The 19,413-nt window shown below is 43.9% G+C and overlaps 1 protein-coding gene across 2 annotated transcripts in view; it reads right to left on the bottom strand.

Annotated features, from left to right (window-relative positions):
- Nucleotides 1-19,413, bottom strand: part of PIK3CA (phosphatidylinositol-4,5-bisphosphate 3-kinase catalytic subunit alpha) — a 115,691-nt gene that overhangs the window by 48,166 nt on the left and 48,112 nt on the right. For both annotated transcript variants that reach the window (XM_040349408.1, XM_040349409.1), the window contains exons 8-11: nt 14,298-14,450; nt 13,003-13,137; nt 5,718-5,842; nt 5,037-5,118 (exon numbers count right to left, since the gene is read on the bottom strand). In XM_040349408.1, coding sequence (XP_040205342.1) covers nt 5,037-5,118; nt 5,718-5,842; nt 13,003-13,137; nt 14,298-14,450 — 495 coding nt within the window. The remainder of the gene's footprint in view (nt 1-5,036; nt 5,119-5,717; nt 5,843-13,002; nt 13,138-14,297; nt 14,451-19,413) is intronic.

Below are 19,413 nucleotides of genomic sequence, written 5' to 3'. Positions count from 1 at the left end.
GGTTGATGTAGGCCACAGCTGTGGCATTGTCTGACTGCACCCCGATTAGGTGTCCTTTTAGAAAGGAGATTTCTGTGCAACAGGGTCAACTGGACTGCTGAGCTTCAAGATGAGGATCTTGTTTTCCCCCAGTAAACTTGTTTGACAGTTAGGGATTGAACACTCCTTCCTAGTCTGAGAGACTTGCATCTGTTTTGATAACTCTCCATTGATGAGGAAGAAAGGACCTCCCCCGCTGTTAGAGCTGATGTGGCGACTAGGGATCGACCGATATTGTTTTTCGCTGCCGATACGATACCAATATTTCAGCCACCTCTCCCACCGATAGCCAATATTATTTGCCGATATATTGTACATTTAAACTTTTCAAAAAGACCACCAATTTTATGCACAAATCTGGTATAAACTGAACAGGTTAATGTTTAATTTTTAATAAACATTAAGGGCTTGTTCGTCACACCATACCTGCATGAAAACTCATGGGAGAAAATCAAATACATGATGAATGGGGTCAAAAAGTAAACGCCTGTGTAAAAGTGCTTTAAAAACAATAACTTCTTAAAATGGCTTCCCAAAACATAGAAACAGTAGAACTGTTACTGCATTGCACCGATTAAATTGCAAAAAGCTAGACAGTGGACAGGACACACTCACACTACACTTTCTTCAAAACTCCCAGTTAAGTAGAACAATATAGTGCAGAAAACATAACATTTGAGCATGTTAAAACGGGTTTTGTTTTTTTTTCATATATTGCTGCCACTTCACCGAAAACATGCTCACTTGGTACAGAAGGATGAGCAGAGAGGTATCATCTAGCATGACAGGCAAGTCTTTTGTTGCGCGACTTATTTTCTTTCCACCACTTCTTCTGTCAATTACTGGTTCCTTCAAATAGAGATAAAGTTCATGATCCAGGCTGATTATTGATGCACATTCAGAATAATCCTCCACATGAGGCCCCAATAACACGCTAAACATGGCATCAATTCAACCACGATAAAGATATTCTTCTGCTCGATATCTGATGTTTTTGCAGCATGCTGCTCTTCCAGAAAAGCAACCTGCTCTTCCAAACTTGACCTTTCTGCAGGAACATCCAGCAGCTCGCGTTGATCTTCTGTAAGCGATCATTTTACCTTGGCTAATACATCAAAAGGGAAAGCTTGATTCTTGTATCGAGGATCCAAAAGACATGCCAGTACAACATTTTCATTCTCTTCATGCTTCTCAAAGCGTTTGGTGAGGCTGTCCCTCATGACCTGCCTGAATGTTTTAATGCCACATGTGTTGGGTCCTCCCATTCTCTTGAAGAAGCATCTTCAGCACTCTCACACATGGGAAGAGAGAGGAGACAGATAAGTCGTAATGATTCACCTCTAGCGTCACTTCCTCTATGGGGAGGAGGGCCTCAATGATATTGGCTACAATGTCCCACTGATCAGCAGTTGGACAACGATATCCTCCATGTTTGCCTGAATAGATGCTCAGAGCTCGCTTTTATTCCAGCATTCTTTGCAGCATGTGAAGTGTTGAATTCCAATGTGTTGGAACAGCCTAAATTAGGCTGTTTTTGGGTAGGCCAAGGTCTGCCTGAACGCATCATAGTCGCTGCTTGGCAAGGACTTAAATGGTGGAAATGGCCTGCTCATCTGTTATGATCTGCACAAGTTTTTAGATTAAAGCTTTCTAGTCTGCAAGATATAATTTGAATCGAGTCACTGTCAGCCTAACTTACATTCTCAGTAGATTGGCAATCTCACCACAACTGGATCAATTATAGATTGGGGAAACAGAGCAGAAAAAAATAAAATGTAGCTACAGTCAAAAAATCATTAGCTTTGGGATATACCGTGAGATGGACTCTGGGTATGCAGCAGGTTAGGACAGTCAAGCCACTGCCATACAAGCCTGTTAGCTAATCACAGCAGACTACAGACTATAAAATAGCAATAATCCAGTGTTTTTTTCCAATAGAAGTTAGGCCTCGTACACACGGCCGTTTTCCTCGATAGAATCCATCAAGAAACTTAGTGGGAGAGCTTTTTTGCAGAGGAAAACGGTCGTGTGTACGTTTCTCATCGAGGAAACTGTCGAGGAACTCGACAAGGAAAAAAAGAGAACAAGTTCTTTTTCCTCGACGGGAGTCTCAATTTCCTCGTCGTGTTCCTTGTCGTAAAAAAGAAGAAAAGTGCAGCGCAAAATTACAAGTAAATAAAGTAAATAACAATAATGTCCAAGTGTATAATATAATGTCCTTAAATAAAAGCAAACAAATCCGGCAGGGGTGAGAGTGAAGAGGAGGCACCAGAGGAAAATCCACCACCAAGGTAAAGATGGACTCTCACCTCATTGCTTCGACCCATATAGAGTCACAAAGCATATCAGCATCCAAATCTCAGTCAGGACCAGCCTCCAGCTTTATCACCATATCACATAGATATCCGCAGATCACCATAAAAGAAAAACACAAAGATCTAAGTGCTCTCTGTATGTACCGGTGAATTTAATAAGGAAAAAATGGTACACTTACATTTAAAATCACTCAAGGCCGAGTGCAAGCAAAACAGCATGTACAGCAGATGCCAAACACAGCAGCGATGATCGAGGGTGACGTCCGTGCGCTACTCCTCCCCTTCGTACGCGTTACGTCCCGTAGGCGGGACTTCCTCAGCTGGTTTTCGACGAGAAACGCGAGTGTGTGTATGCCAAGAAACCCGCGTATGCTCAGAATAAAGTATGAGATGGGAGCGCACCTTCGGTAAAAGTAGCGTTTGTAATGGAGAGAACACATTTTTCACGCTGTAACAGACAAATGCAAATCATCTCTTACCAAACTTTTACTTAACACGCAGTAACATGAGATTAGCAAAAGCTGCCCCAAGGGTTGTGCCAGTGGAATCGAACTTCCCCTGCCATTGTATGGGTTGTACGCCACCGCGTTTGAGAACGAGGAGATTTTGTCTTGACCGTGTGTACGCAAAGCAAGCTTGTCGAGTTCCTCGACAAGCCTAACAAGAAACTCGTCGAGGAAAACGATGTGTCTTTTCAGACGAGTTCCTCGGTCGTGTGTACGAGGCCTTATACATGTATACAGTAGATAATGCCTGCTTTACTACATGTCATTTTGATTTCTGCCTGGAATACCTTCTCAAACAAGTAAGAAGGAAAGCAGGCTATGCTACAGATGAAGTACTATTGTAACAAAACATGTCGGGAAGGACTGCTGTCGTCATTGCTACCCTGATTTTATGAGCTCGTTTTATCACTGCAATATGTGAGTTTCTTTCTTTAATACATTTTGTGTTATTTATATGGAATTATGCTATGTGCACTCCAATTTTTTCTTTTACATTGGGATATCTGATGTGCCGTCTCTGGGATTTGCTGTAAATCATCACCTGCTGTGAACCCCTGGATTTCCCTGCCTGAGGTCTTATCAATGATTACTGGCTTTGAGACATCTGTGGTATATCCTCTAAAGTGGATCCTATTTACAAGCTTGATTGGCCTAGTGGGTATATGCCCTTCTGGGTCCAATCTATTCGAAAAGCCCCCTATCATAAGTGGTAGTGGATCTCCCATCTAGAAATCACCGTTGGATTGTGTTTATTCACCTAGGCACTGCATTTCTCATATATGAACTTTTCCTTTATGAACATTTCTATTCACTTCAATCTTTCTGGCATTGTCCAGATTTTGTCACTATTATCCATTTATTGGAGGTTTATGGACTGTAATTAGTGGCAACACTATCCATTTTCACTTGTGGTGTTGTATATGTATTTTGTTTATTTATTTACGAATTTTTCATTGAAATTCAATAATTTCTAGCGCTACACTTTTTCCACAGTATGCTACAGACAGAGCCAAGCAACTGATCTATTTTTTAGAGACGGCCAATGAACCGTTTCATTGTCAGCACAATGTCACAGCAAAACATAACATTTTCTATGGAAGCTGAAAATACAGCAAGAACCAGAGTTCCTTCCAAATAGGGCAAGCATGTCTGGAAGGAGTACGCAGTAACCCAGGTGCAAACCGCCATGTATTGGATCCTCGTGGCAAAGGAGCAGGAGGAAGCACCGAGTACCTTATAAATGCTCTGAAAGTGTGTTACCAGTAGTGTGGTGTAGCACCTGGGTGTTCACCCGAGAGTGGTTGAGTTTTAGCGCCTAGTTTGAAAATGTGAATACATTCCAAACATAGCCCTGTTTTTACCGTAATGGTCAGAGATAAAGGGTGATCCTGTCTTACCTATCCACAACACTGTACTTTATGTAAAGTCAAGGCTTCATCCATCACAGTGGGAATACCCCCAAAAGGGTCTTCAGGAATGGAGTTGCATAGTGATGGATCACAGCTCTGGACCTGTATAGCACCCTGTGGCTAACTCAATGTGTTGCACCAAGGGCCAATGTGAGTGCCCATGCAGGAGCCAGTGCCCAAAGCAACATTACAGGTTATCCTAACAGTAGGTCCAGGTAAGGCTCCCAAAAGGTTTTACCAAGGTTGCGCTGATCCGTATACACTTCTTCTATGTTGGCATTAGAGGCCAGTGAGCGTTGATTGAAGAATTTGAAAATAAAATAGTAAAAGTAAAAATAAACTAGTTAAGCCTTGGGGTGATTTTCTCCATGGAGGAAAAAAAATCCATCACCTCCAGACACCAGCGCAAAACCGAGGACTTACAGATTGGGGTATGGTTATAGGGGGAGGCACTTATGGGGCATATGCTCTAAAGGACAGCGACCAGCATTCAGTCACCTGAAGATACAAGCATACAACACATAGTGCTTATACTCTACCAGGGTTCTGGACTGTACAATTAAGATATGGCATTTCTCATATAAAAGTATATATGAAAGACACAAATACTGTATTATAGTCACAGTAAAATAAAAAACCATCACCAACCATAACTGAATTTTTGACATGCTAGCCAACAAACTACTTTAAATACACATACAGAAAGAAAACTGAATATGTCAAACACCTGGTGCAACAAGATTGTCATCATCATCTTTGTACTGTACCTGTGCAACATCATCTCTGCAGTTCCATTTCACAGCTAGAAGCAGCTTAGGGAGGATATCAGGGGTATTCAGACAATAATGCCTTCAAAATTAAATAAGGAACAAGACAAAGTCATTAGATAAAACTAGAACAAGAAATGAACACCTGTTAAAAGTAAACCAGTCAGCCATTTTACACATAAAATTCTTTAGATTTCTTCCTTCCGAAAACACCACAGAGGCCCCATTTATCTTATACTTTGTCCAACTGTCATCCCTCTTTCAAAAGGAAGTGCCTCCGTGGCTGATAAAAATAATTCTGATTGGAGAATCTGCCTGATATTGTGTGTCACCAGCACTTAAAACAGAGAGTGATGTGTAGGAAATATGCAGGGCGGGGGGTATGTAGTGAATGAGCGTTTTAGACAATACTTCAGGCAGACAAGGGGGAAACATGTGAATTACATTGGATTTCAGATTTTCAAAGCCTGAGCTCTTGTGTGAATAAACCCTAAAGACAAATCAAAGCTTCCTTTATTACTACTGTAATGCAGTCAGGCTCAAAAAGTAATACAGTTTTTTCGGAGGGGGGGGGGGGGGTTGCCAATGATCTAAATCGAGCACACTAAGGAATAGTGGGGAATGCTCTTTTTAAGGCTTGCTTGTAAGAAACCTAAAGCAGTTAGGTCAAATGAGTGGTACCTGTGGCTCCAGAGAAACTCCTTTTCTTGCTCAGTAATTTCAGAGAGAGGGTCCCGGGCAGAAATGGCTTTGAGTTGCTCTTTATCACTTTCTCGGACTTCATTATCTCTTGCTATTCTACTAGTCTGTAAAGAAAAAAAAACAAAAACGCACACATCAACTAAAAATTACATTATTAATCTTTTATGAAGGGTTAACAGCATTGTTTTCAGTCATGACAACAGACAATATTTGTTTTACTTTAACTACTTCAGCTCTGGAAGGTTTCACCCCCTTCCTGACCAAAGTATTTTTTGCAATTTGGCACTGCGCGACTTTAACTGGTATTTGCGTGGCCATGCAACACTATGCCCAAACAAAATTTACATCCTTTTTTTCAAACAAATAAGAGATTTATTTTGGTGGTATTTGATCACCACTGGAATTTTTTTTTTTGCAATGTAAATGAAAAAATATATATATATATATATATATATATATATATATATTTTTTAAAATAAGGTCATAGGATTTTTACCGTAAAATCCTTTTCACTGTAGTTCATGGACGGACACAGCAGAATCACTGAACAATAGGGTATTTCTCGTCTATCAGGAGAGGACTAGGGCGGTCCCTCTAGGTATAACCCCACTTCCTGCACACAGCAGCCTCAGTTCATCAAAAAGCAGTACAAACAGAGAAAACTACAGAGAAAAGGATTTTACGGTGAGTACAAAAATCCTATTTTCTCTTGCGTTAATGGACGGACACAGAATCACTGAATAGGGACGTCCCCAAGCAGTGCCAAAAAAACGAGGGGTGGGAACAGCAACCAAAAACAAACTTCACCCCCAAACATAACCAGAGCTCCTTAACATCCTCCTAATCCATCTAGAGATAGTGTTCAATGAGACCGCCATACTCGGGACCAGTCACCAAGACAAACAGCAAGTCCGACTTCCGGGAACAAAGCTGTAGCGGACAGGTACACCCGCAGAGCACGGACCACGTCCAAAGAATGCAAAGCAGCCACTTTGGGATGCGAAGGTCAAGGGCACGAGGACGGAAGTACATTGTCCTCATTGAGATGAAAAGCCAAAACGACCTTAGGAAGAAACGAAGGCTGCGGGCGTAGCACCACCTTATCCTTGTGTAGGATCAGATAAGGAGCCTTGCAAGACAAGGCCGCCAGCTCAGAAACCCGTCTCACTGACGTAATGGCCACCAAAAAGGCCACCTTTTGGAGAGAGAGTGTCAACAAAAGGAATCTCCCTGATATTTTCAAACGGTGGTTTCTGAAGCACCAAGGAGGATCAAGTTCCATGGAGGCAAAGGCGGTCGTACCGGGGGGACCACATGTCGAACCTCCTGTATAAAACATACTCACCAGGGAATGCACCGCCAAATGCTGTTGAAAAAAAAGACGGCCAGGGCAGAAATCTGCCCCTTTAATAGTACTCAAAGCAAGTCTTTGGTCCACACCACTTTGTTAAAACAGTAGAATTCTGGAGACCGAGTACACCCGAGGTTGCCACTTTAGCTCCTCACACAGATGTAGGCCTTAATATGATAAATCTTCCTAGAGGAAGATTTTCGTGCTCTCAACATGGTAGCAATGACCGCATCAGACAGGCTGCGGTCCCTCAATACCTGGCTTCCAATAGAAATAAACAAAAACCAAAAGGTTGACGCTGCGCTAAATTAAATATTGAATTATAAATGTAAATAGCTGCTAGCACTAAATTGTGTACAACAACTTGGTAACATAAAAAAGAAAAAAACAGTGCAGCGCTAGTGAGTGATATTGTGCTCATATAAATTAATAATAAACAAAAAAAGTCATTCTGGAATAAACTGAAAATATAACCAGAATAGGAAAAAACATAAAAATGCAGATGGATATATGAAGAAAAAGTCTTAAAAAGCCACGAAACAAAGTTCATATGACTCTATCCAGTAATTTTCCTTGTGAAAGAGAAGTGGATTGTGCAGACAATGTGAAAGACTCTTGATTGATGTGAGGTAAGCTGTCACCAATACACCCGTGAGGAAGGATAAGATTGCCTGCTTACCAGATGAAAAGACTGTTTTGCATCAGTCTAATAGGGCCTGTGGGAAGTCTGGTCTCCCAATACCTTAGCCGTCAAGATAACCACGGTATAGCTCAGCATACAATCCGAAGAGTCATAAACCAAAAAAAAGAGAAGAAGGACCTCTCATAGCGTATAACGTTTAAAAATAAAAGAGGGTTTAATAAAAATTGCACTTACAATTAGGCAATATAAATACAGCATGGATAGCAAAACGTCTCCGATCTCTTGTTCCGATGCTTCTCGCTACTCGGTCAGGAAAACACAGCCGGCGTTCAGGACGGAACGCGATGACGTCACGGCACCCTACGATCGTTTCGTCGCTAATGGACTTCAACGGGGGAGTAAGCCGGATGTTGACGTCTGGCTTCCAATAGCCATGCCGTTAAAGTCAGCGAGGCCAATCCGGAGCAATTGGAATTATCAGGATTCCCTCGGTCTGCACACTGCGAAGCAGACAATGCAGTAGTTTCAGTGGGGGAAAGGCGTAAATCAGCCAATACTGCCCCCACGGGGCCACCAACATGGCCATCGAGTCGAAATCGGAGGGTCGGGATGAAAAATCGCCACATCCACCTCTAATTCTGAGCTTGAAGCAGCTCTCAGAAGAAGGTCGTCCTGGTAGCCTACTATAGCAATACCTCGCTGTCTCAACAAAGCTAGGACCGGGGCGAGAACCTTGGTAAATACCCTTGGCGATGAGGCCAAGCAAAAAGGGAAGAGCCACAAATTGATAGTGGTCGTCCCCAACTGCAAAGCGGAGGAACCTTTGATGTCTGACAAATATGGGGACATGCAAGTACGCGTCCTTGATATCCAAGGAAGCCAGGAAATCTCCCGGGTTTGGTAGTGCAGCCACCACCGAGCGCACAAATTCCATCCTAGAATTTGACAAAGCAGTTCAGAGCCTTGAGGTCCAGGATTGGACGGACCCCTTCCTTCCTTCTTTGGGACCACAAACCTTTCCAGCTGGGGCACGGGCACAGTCACTCCCTGTGCCAGCAGTTCCGACAGGGCCCCAAACAGGGCTGCCCAAAGAGGCGGGGGAGCTGAAGGTTCGAGGGAAAAAACCTGTTTGGAGGGTAGGAGAGGAACTCTATCTTGTACCCTGAGGAAACTACTTTGCAAACCCACTGGTCGGAAGGTAGCGAAGACCACCGAGCCGTGAATGTACAAAGGCGACCCCCTACCCTTGTGTTGGGCGGGGCGAACCTTCATGCGGTCGCAGGTTTGTTGGGCTTGCGAAACCAGGGACGCTTCTGTCCCTCAGCAGGAGCCTTGTCGGTCTGGGAGCTCTTACCCGCAGCTCCTGGTGGATGAAAAAGCCACTTATGAGTGGAGAAGGATAGCCCATGCCTACGGCGTGGCTCTTTACCCTTTCTGGATTGCGGAAACAGAGTACTCTTACTGCCCGTGGCATCCTTTATGTCGTCGTCCAGGGAGGCTCCGAAGAGCCGTTCTCCCTTGAAAGGCAAATCAAGCAAGGCCTTCTTAGCCAAATCAGGCGACGCAGAACCACTGCAGAGACCGAGGCTCTGGACAGCAACGGAATGATATCCAAAGCGGACTCACACACACAAACTTGAGGCCCTGTACCAATTGGTCAGCCAGGTCCACACAGGTCGGAGAAGCCTGGTGTTCCTTCAACTCATGGTGCAGCATCTTAGCCCACTCTAAGCGTCTGGGCTACTAAGGCACCAGCGATAGCTGGACGCACTGCTGACCCCACTACAGTGAACAGAGAGCAAGCCACTGCCTCAGCTCTCCGATCCGCAGGGTCCTTAAAAGCAGGCGCACCTTCCACTGGGAGCGTGGTAACTTTGTTTAGTCTGGACACCGGAGGGTCCACAACCGGGGAAGAGGTCCATTTTTTCAGAAAATCTTCCTCAAAAAGGGATAACGTACCACAATACATTTCAGAACCGAGAAGGTTCTCTGCGGGCGATCCCATTCCTTGTACAAAAGCTTATCTAAGTAAGGCACACAAGGAAACACCACCTCAGTGCGGGCAGGCTTGCGGAACCCAAAAGGGACCGACACCTCTGCAGATGAGAATGATTTATCCACCAATTTAAGGGTATCACGCACCGCGGTGATCAGTGCTCCAACCAGTGCCCTATCATGTACCGACCTGGACACGGAGTCCTCCCCACTGTCCATAGGTTCGTGGTCCATAACCTCGGACACCTCAAAACCTGGGCTGGTAACCGGGCCCGAATCTGAATCAGATAACTCCCCAGAAGATGGTGGGGGGCACTTTTTACCCCCCTTTTTCCTCCCACACACCGCAGCCAACCAAGAGGACTCACCACCCTGGTGGGGAAGAAAGAAAAGCTGCCCAGCACTGACCGCCCTGTCAGAAGGATATCCCCTGGAGCACGTGTCCGAGATATAGTAGGAAAGGAAACCGGCTGTATTGCACTGCCCAGAACGCTGACCCTGTCACCAAAAACATGGCCTCCGAAGGGCCGCCCTGCAGAGAAAAGCGCGCAAACTCTGGAAAAATGGCCACCATAAACTGTACCAAAAGCGTGCAGACACCGGGAAAATGGCCACCGTATTAGTAAACAATACCAAAAGCACACGACCCACAAGAAAATGGCAGCCCAGCGGCCCACCCATAGAGTAAAAAGGCACGCAGCTACAAGAAAATGGCCGCCATACACAAGCATAAAGTCAAGGGAAAATGGCCACCGTGCAGCAGAAAAACAAAAAAAAAACAAAAAAAAAAAACACACAGTGACGCAGTGCAAAACACACTACCACCGGGACCCACGCGCGGCGGGGGATCTACAGGACAGCGCACCTCAAAGGCAGCGATTGGTTTTCATATAAGAAGTGTGGGGTAAGTGGTGCTACCAAAAAAAACCTGAAGAGTGATAGAGCAAATCACTCTTCATATGGTGGATCTAAACCACCGACGTGAACTGTGCAAATGTGTACCGCATAGTAACCTAAAACCAGTGCAGTGGAACATTAACTGATGATCCACCTGTTAACATATATTTAAAGTGGATGTTAACCCACTCTCATCCTTTCTAAACTACTGCCATAGTGCTGATCTATAAGGATATACATGCCTCCTGCATGTATCCTTACCTGTCAAATGTCTCCCCTCTGTCTGTTATAAGAACTGAAAAACTGCAGATTCTGTGGGTGGATCTGTTTGGAGCTCTGTGGGTGGAGTCGTGATGTCAGTAGACTCCCCGCCCTCCTCTACACTCCTGCATTTTTTCCTGTGTATTCCTTACATAAAATTCTGCTATGATCACTAGGGGTGCAACAGATCATGACCGATCCGCGATCCGTACGGGTCGGCCTGTACGGATCGGCACAGATTGCGATCCGCGGAATGCACCGACGCTGCGGCCTTAGGAAAGGCCGCGGCTTTGGCCTAGCTCCGGAGCGGTCGGCCATCTTGGTACACCCGGCGGCAAAGCGATCTATTCTGCAGTACAGTGAGTTGGATCATTTTTGGACTGGCTTTTATTATGCTAAAACTACTGGCTAACTAATGGTAATGGCTATTATTACTAATATGTGGGGGAAATGTTATACTAGTACTACTGGCTATTATTACTATTGTGATGTGGGGGCAATGTTAAACTACTGGCTATTATTACTATGTGGGGGCAATGTTGCACTGGAACAGTGATGGTGGTGGACATTACGTGATGAGTGGGGGGCTGGGGGCACAGTGGATTGTGGGATGCAGTCATTTCAACACAAAACGGAGCTGATTTGCTTAAATACAGTATTTGTAAATCTGGACGGACTGTTTAAATGTTAAATTAAAAGTGAAAATCAGAGGTGTTCTGTCACATTAGCAACCATGTGAGGTCAGCAGGTTTGCTGTGGCTTTTAAAAATTAACATTAAACAGTCTGTTAGATTTCAAAATACTGTATTTAAGCACATGAGCTCCGTTTTGTGTTGATCCGAAAATGATCCAATCCATGACTCCTGATCCAAGGATCGATCCGATCCGTGAGTTTTTTGATCCGTTGCACCCCTAATGATCACCAACATCCAGTCAAAATCCAGAAAAGTAACCACATGACTTCAGAAAAGGAGTGGGGGTGGGAATTTAAAAATAAGGCCCGTCTCCAGTCTAGTGCATGAGATATGTAAATAACCTGTCACTCATTGCAAGGGGGCAGAACGCACTAAGGTTTTTCTCTGCAAGTGCAAAATTTCACTGAACAATAAAAGAGTATTGCTCAGAGCTGGATTAACTGTGTGGCAAGACTGGGCACAGATGATAGGAAATCCTATACTGTACATTGCGACATCTGAAATGTTTTTATTTATTTCCTTGGTTTACATCCACTTTAACACAGAATGGCATAAAAATAACACCAAAACATAACCAAATGTGTACTGTTAACCCCGTGGTCAGTAGTGAACCTGGGCGTGTATGGCAACTCAGTAACTGGGAATATAGTGAATCCCAGTTATTCCAGCATTGGAGTTCCCCAATACATCATATATAAAACACAAGTGAGAATGTAATGTATAAAATAACCAATAATAAATGCCAAATAACCCGCAAAAAGTTCATATAAATATTAAAGTGAAGATTCCAACATAAAAGTGCATATGTGCTGAGACAATTGCAAAAAAGTTCCAAAGACAATCCAAAGTGCCCAGTGCTTGCCAGAATATCCAGATGACTTTTCGTGCTCCCCCTCAAGGGTCCCCACTCACCAGCTCCTTTTACACCTACAAGGGTGATTCACATATGGGATATAAGTACTGCTCAGCTAGCGCACCGCTCCAGTGTGAAAGCCCTCGGGGCTTTCACACTGGAGAGACAGCAGCAGCTTTTCAGGTCGCTTTGCAGGCACTATTTTTAGCGTTATAGCGCCTGCAAAGCTACCAAGTGTAAAAAGGGGTCGAACTAAATATATAAAAATCCAAAATTGCAAAACAGGCAGATTTTATTATCTTTAGAAGAGACGTGCACCCACAAATCGTGGCGTTTCCTGTACTGCATTCAAATCGCTCTCCCTTGCAACCTGCAGCAGGTGTCAATGCAATCTTAATGACACCCCCAAACAGTGTTTGCTGGCATCAGATAGCACCTGACTGCATGGTACAAAACGACCATGAGATTCGATTGCTGTGTGGTTTCCGAAATTGCTATATGCAAATATTTAGTGCGATTTGAGACCATGTGATTCACATGCGGTTAGTTTAACAAAATCACATATTTACCAGTCCAGAATGGCTGTAATTGTAGCCCATTTCTCTTTCCAAAACTTTATTTGCATGATCTTCTATTGTTGGCATATCAGGGAATTTAACGGGGCTGCTGAAACAATCAAATTCAAGCTCCAAGCAAGGTGTTTCCTAAAAAAATAAATACAAATAAAAAGCAATGAATAAAAAACAAAGTTTGATAAAACAGACCCAAACGTAAAAGTAAAATAGTACTGCAAAGAAAAGTACATGTTTAAAAGTAATCAAACCAACCTTACCATGGTACAGCAGCACCATTACCTTCGACTTATCTAAATTTAGTTCTGCTGACAGAAATATGTAGCTTAACACTGCTGACATGCTGAATATACTAGTCACCTGGATGTCATATTAATCTGTGAATTTAACATGTTTAGCCACCGACCTGGAACAAGTATGCAGCCCATGAAGTCAAATCTTCCACTCTGCACATGTTTTTGCAGTCAATGACTCAACACCTAATTTAATTAGCCTGATACCCAGGCAATAAGCATTTTTAGAAACAGGCCAGCAATGGCATCATACATATTTTAAATACAGGAAAAAAAGGGAGTTGCGCCCGAGTTGTTTACATACATTTTCCCTGGGTTTCTGGGTTCCAAGGAGTACTGGAGATGAATTTGGATGAAACAAAAGCATGTACAGTGAGGAAAAAAAATAAGTATTTGATCCCCTGTTGATTTTGTATGTTTGCCGACTGACAAAGAAACAATCAGTCTATAATTTTAAGGGTATATTTTAACAGTGAATGACAGAACAAAAATATCCAGAAAAACACATTTAAAAAAAAGTTACATCCTTGGACAGCTTTGGTCTTGGCCATGGTGGAGAGATTAGAATCTAATTGATTGTTTCTGTGGACAGGGGTCTTTTATACAGGTAACAAGCTGAGATTAGGAGCACTCCCTTTAGGAGACTGCTCCGAATCTCAGCTTGTTACCTGTATAGAAGACACCTGGGAGCCAGAAATCTTGCCGATAGGGGATCAAATACTTATTTCACTCATTAAAAGCACATAATTTTATAACTTTTTTGAAATGCGTTTCTCTGGATATTTTTTTCGTTAATTTGTCTTTCATCGGTAAAATAAACCTACCATTAAAATTATAAACTGATCATTTGTCAGTGGGCAAACGTACAAAATCAGCAGGGAATCGAATACTTTCCCCCCCCCTCACTGTAGGTACATCATTGGTTTATCATTACGTGATAATGCTCATTTATTTCCCCAAGGTCAGTCTCTTTAATGTAGCATAGCAGCAATATTTTACCTTGTTTGGGTTGGACCCTGTAACACCAATAGGGTTTAGCAGATCTTCCAGTCCATGAGGCACTGGCCACAAGTTCAAGGCCATTTTTCCAGAAACTAGCGTGTCTGTATAATCAAACAAGTTTATATTGCCCCAAGCCAATGGACAATGTTCCTACAACAAAAACAATGCATTGCAACAAATTAATTTTGTAAAAAGTTTTTCTTCAGCCATCCTTTGCCCGAAGGGGTTTCCTAACTAAAATCGAAGACGATACATAAAAAAGGCATGATAGCTACCTCTGTCACAGCTTACACCTCTATTTAGATGCTCTGAAAGGTTACATTAAAACTGGAGCAACCAGAATCTGTAGCGTGGTTGAGCCACACTGTCAAACACACACAGTCCGGCATGGGAGGGTGCATGAGTGCCTCCTCTTTAGCAGCTGTTATTTTCATTAGAGGTCGACCGATATGGGTTTTTCTATGGCCGATGCCGATATTTAGAAATCAGGGCGGCCGATGGCCGATATATAATGCTGATTTTTGCGGCCGATATTTTGGGCCGATTTTTTAATTTTTGCTAGGCGTGGGTGAGGCGGCGCTGTGGAGAGGGACGGGTGGTGCTCGGCACGGGTGGTACTGCGTTGTGGAGAGGGATGGGTGGTGCTGCGTTGTGGAGAGGGATGGGTGGCGCTAGGCGTGGGTGGTGCTGCGTTGTGGAGAGGGATGGGTGGTGCTAGGTGTGGGTTGTGCTGCGTTGTGGAGAGGGATGGATAGTGCTGCGTTGTGGAGAGAGATGGGTGGTGCTAGGCGTGGGTGGTGCTGCATTGTGGTAATGAAGATGATTGATTTGCAATGCATTGTGAAAATGAATAAACACTGAAGCACAGTGCGAAACGCGTCGGCTTCTGTCCTAATTTTTTGCTGTGGCATGTTACTTTTGTGACCAGTTTTATTAAAAGGAACGTTTTTGGAGTGCGGCTGTCCCAGCTTTTTCTCTTCAATTTTGAAAATGAATAAGGATGAGAGTTACATTGTGAAGGGGATCTCCACAATGTAACTCTGATATACACCCAGAGTCATCCTCATCCATTTTCTCAATGCCAGCATCAGCCAGGTTTCACTTTAAAAAAGACATTAAAGTACAGTAGCACACAATTTTGGCAACTTACCCTCCATACATGCTGGTATCCATCTGCATACACCTGATAGGCTAGGTGCATGCTGATGAGATGACCAGCTAATCATTGAACAAGAGTGTAATACAAGCAGCCAACAGGCTTCGCCTCAGCAGGAAAGGAGGACAGAGCTAGTGCTGGCCACGATCTCCTGCTGGGGGGAGTTACCAAGTCAGGCGGCAGATGCTTGTAATGGGCCAATGATTGTTTCTCTCTCTCTCTAATTCAGCACACCAACGGTGGGGGCGGGGTTCGGGGGTACAATGCGATGCCAGTGAAATCTCTCCTTCCCTTCTATAGTGGCCGTGTGGGTGGAGGATTCAGGAATACATGCTGTGGGAGCACTGGTCAGTACTGCAGGGCAGGTGGCCGTTTATTGTTATAGCCGGGAATCGGCCGATTTTTTCACAATAATCGGCTGATGCCGATTTCATAAAAACGGCCAAATATCGGCCGACCTCTAATTGTCATTAAAAAAATAAGCTTTTACAATGGAAGATAAGAGCAAATCAGCTGCCATGAACATCTGCTCCAGATTCTGTCTGCTTTAGTTTTGATAAACTCTGCTTTAATCACCTATAGCCTCTTCTGCTTTTTTTTCTCTCTCACAAACCAAAGTAAAAAAAACATGAAGGATACGCTAGGCTTTAGTATCCAAATAGTAAGAACCACGCAGAAGACACTTGTGGAACTTTCAGAAAATACATTTTTATAGAATCATCATGTTGCCAGTTTAGAAGCCATTTTGTCACACAAAAAAAAAAAAAAGAAGTAGCGCTCTCCTTCAATATAGTGCATTCAAATAAAAAATAAATAAAAAAACAGAGTAAAAATCATACATATATAATAAATTTACGCAAGTCCATCTTTTCTTTTAAACATATATACAGTCCATAAATAAAAAAGGTTGCAGTCCTATACACCAAAGACTCTTCAGTAATCGCCTATGATCGCCACAGTAACCTTCACCCCACCTATGAGTGTCTTCTCACCTGCTCGAATGGACCTCACTAAATTAAAAAGAGGTCTGGGGGGGGGGGGGGGAGGGGTGTGGCCTGGACCGGCATGTGAGAGCACACAGCTCCCAAGATTGACCTGTTACCGATCCTCCCCCAGCCCAGATAATGGTATGTCTCTGCTATATGCAGCTTGCCACTGATCCTGGGACCTCTGTGGAACCCCCACTGGCCCCTCTGCAGAGGAATGACCCAAAAAGGACAGTTTGAAAATAGGTCCCAAAATCCAAGAGGGCGAAGCCGTGATCACACTGAAGGGGACTCCATGAGGCACAGACAGAATGAAAGATCTGGGACCCAAAGTGCAAAAGCAAACGAAGACACAGGTTAAGGAGGTCCCTAGTTATATGGTGTATTATACCCAGAAGATGAACGAGCTCACAAAGCTGGACAATCACTACAGAGCCAGACCTATCTGGGACACATGCACAGGTGGCCATCTTAACTGCACTTAGTGAGGATGAGGAGACGGATCAGACCGAGTCTCTAGCCTTGGCCCAGAATGACCCAGACACAAATGATCCAGCTCTGCCCACTCTTTCAGACATTCTCGGGCATTTTAATATATGCAATGCTTAAGTGAACACTATGAAGGAGCAATTTGGGGGCATGCGGGAAGTGTCGCTGCTGCAACAGGACTTGCAAAAAATCCGGAAGCGCACCACAGCTGTGGAAAGCAGAGTGAGTGAAATTGATGATCAAATACGTAAAATTGAGGATCAAATACCCCCCATAGCAAGGGATACCAACTCAGCATACCAAATAGCAAAAGAAGCGAATGATAGAGCCCAAGATTTGGAGAGTCATCTCAGAAGCAATAACATTCGCATAGTAGGACTCACCGAAAGGGTGTAAGATGCACTACAGCATTTGGTTGCTTGATACATTTGGCAAGAATGTTTTTTCTCACCTTTATGCAGTGGAACAAGCCCATAGCGTGCCCTCTCGCCTGCCCCAACCTGGGGGGCCACCCAGGCCCATGCTGGCGAATTTGCTTCACTACAGTGACAGAGAAACAGTGCTGTGAAAGGCAAGGGAACGTGCAAACATACAGCACAATGGCACCAGGGTGTCCTTTTATCCCGACTTCTTGGCGGAGGTAAGGTGGCGCAGGGACAAATTCTGAAACGCAGACTTAAGCTTCTACAGTTTTCATATGCTATGCTGTATCCTGGTAAACTACGGGTGACTGAGGCCAGGCGCAATTTTTTTTTTTAATCGGCCAAAGATGCCTCCAACTGGCTGGACTGCAATGAGCATGCACCTAAACAATGTGGGCAAAAAGGGGCAGGAGGATTGACATCAGATCCCCAGGACTCTGCTGGAACCCAAGTTATGACCCATCTTCACTGCCTACTATAATGGAGGGAAATCTCTACACTTGCTTTACAGAAAACTTCTGGCTGGGGGACATAATTCAGCAGATCAAAATGATAGTTTAAGAAATCATACTGTGGATTTACAATCTTTGACTTTATTTGAGCTTAAGCTATTGACTGCAGTTACAACGGTCTGCTCTGTTCTGTTGGTGGAGCAGGACAAAGAATGGTTAGTTTGGTTTGCAGTTTGTAAAACATCTTTTCTTTTTCTTCAGCTGGCGTTTTCTCAGCGCTGTTATCACAGAAGAAGATTTGGTTGGACAATATAGAAGATGCGAGAAACACTCTGGACTTTCCAGATGGTATTTTGGACTGCCATCGACACACCAGATTATAACGATGACTCACCCTACTGAATGGCGTTGATTCCTATAGTATCCTGGAATGTGAGGGGGCTCCACCCACCTCTTAAAAGAATGATGATACTTATGTGCCTTAAAAAATTTCACCATGGGGGGGGTTTTGTTTTCAGGAAACACACTTGACTGAGGAGACCGTGAGATGTGTACAGTACAACTGGGTTAAAAAAACATATCACTCCATATTCACTGTCGCTTAGGTGCACCAACGTATCCTGGCTTGTGTATACATTCCTCCTCCATTTACGGCAGTGGTCATTTGGTGCCTGATTTTCTACATGGATGGCAGGCTGGACGTCCCACCGCTTGTCATTGGGGATTTTAATTGTTGTCTAGATCCTATTTTGGATAGACACCCGGCCCCTGGCACCTCTGCCCTCTCCAGGGTTATCCCCTTGGCCAGGTGGTTGCAAGAGGTGGGCTGGGTGGATATCTGGCCCCATCAAAACCCTAGTGTCAAGCAAATTACCTGCATTCCTAAATCGCATGGTAGCTTGTCCAGAATTGACTTGGGAGTGGGTAACTTAAAGTGGAGCTCCACCCTTTTTGACTACTTAGCTTCATCCCCTGAAGTTCTGTCTCCTTAAAGCGGGGGTTCACCCTATAAAAAATTTCTAACACCACATCCAGCCCAGTTCTGCAAATAAAATTACACTGACTTTTTTTTTTTCGCCGTAGATAGCGTTTATTCTTAGAATTCACGACTTCCCGAAAGAAGCTCGGGTCGGCTCGGCTCTAGTCGGCGCCGGTAAATTCTAAGGATAAACGCTATCTACGGCAAAAAAATAAATAAAGGTCAGTGTAATTTTATTTGCAGAACTGGGCTGGATGTAGTGTTAGAAATTTTTTATAGGGTGAACCCCCGCTTTAAATAGATTTGGCATATAACATTTTTTTTTTGTAAAAAACTCACTGTTAGATTATAATCTATTTGTTGTTCTGGCCGCAGCGGCTCCAGCGGCCTCAGCGCATCATCTACTGACCGCTATGCCTCCTGGGAGATGTTTGTCATCAATCCCAGGAGGCCGTAGCATCGCAGAGACGCCCAGCGACATTTTAAATAAGGGAAAACTGGCATTCTTTGCCAGGGTTTACCTAGCATCCAAAGGAGCAACATTCCCGAGGGAGGATAAACTATTTGAGAGCGGTAAGTGTCGTGGATAATCCTGGGGGTCAAAAGCAGCAGTGTGAAGCGGCAGTGTG

The sequence above is a fragment of the Rana temporaria genome, chromosome 4, assembly GCF_905171775.1.
Source record: "Rana temporaria chromosome 4, aRanTem1.1, whole genome shotgun sequence".
Taxonomy (NCBI): domain Eukaryota; kingdom Metazoa; phylum Chordata; class Amphibia; order Anura; family Ranidae; genus Rana; species Rana temporaria.
Note: the sequence above shows the minus strand (reverse complement) of the source record. Positions and strands in the feature narration are given on the sequence as shown.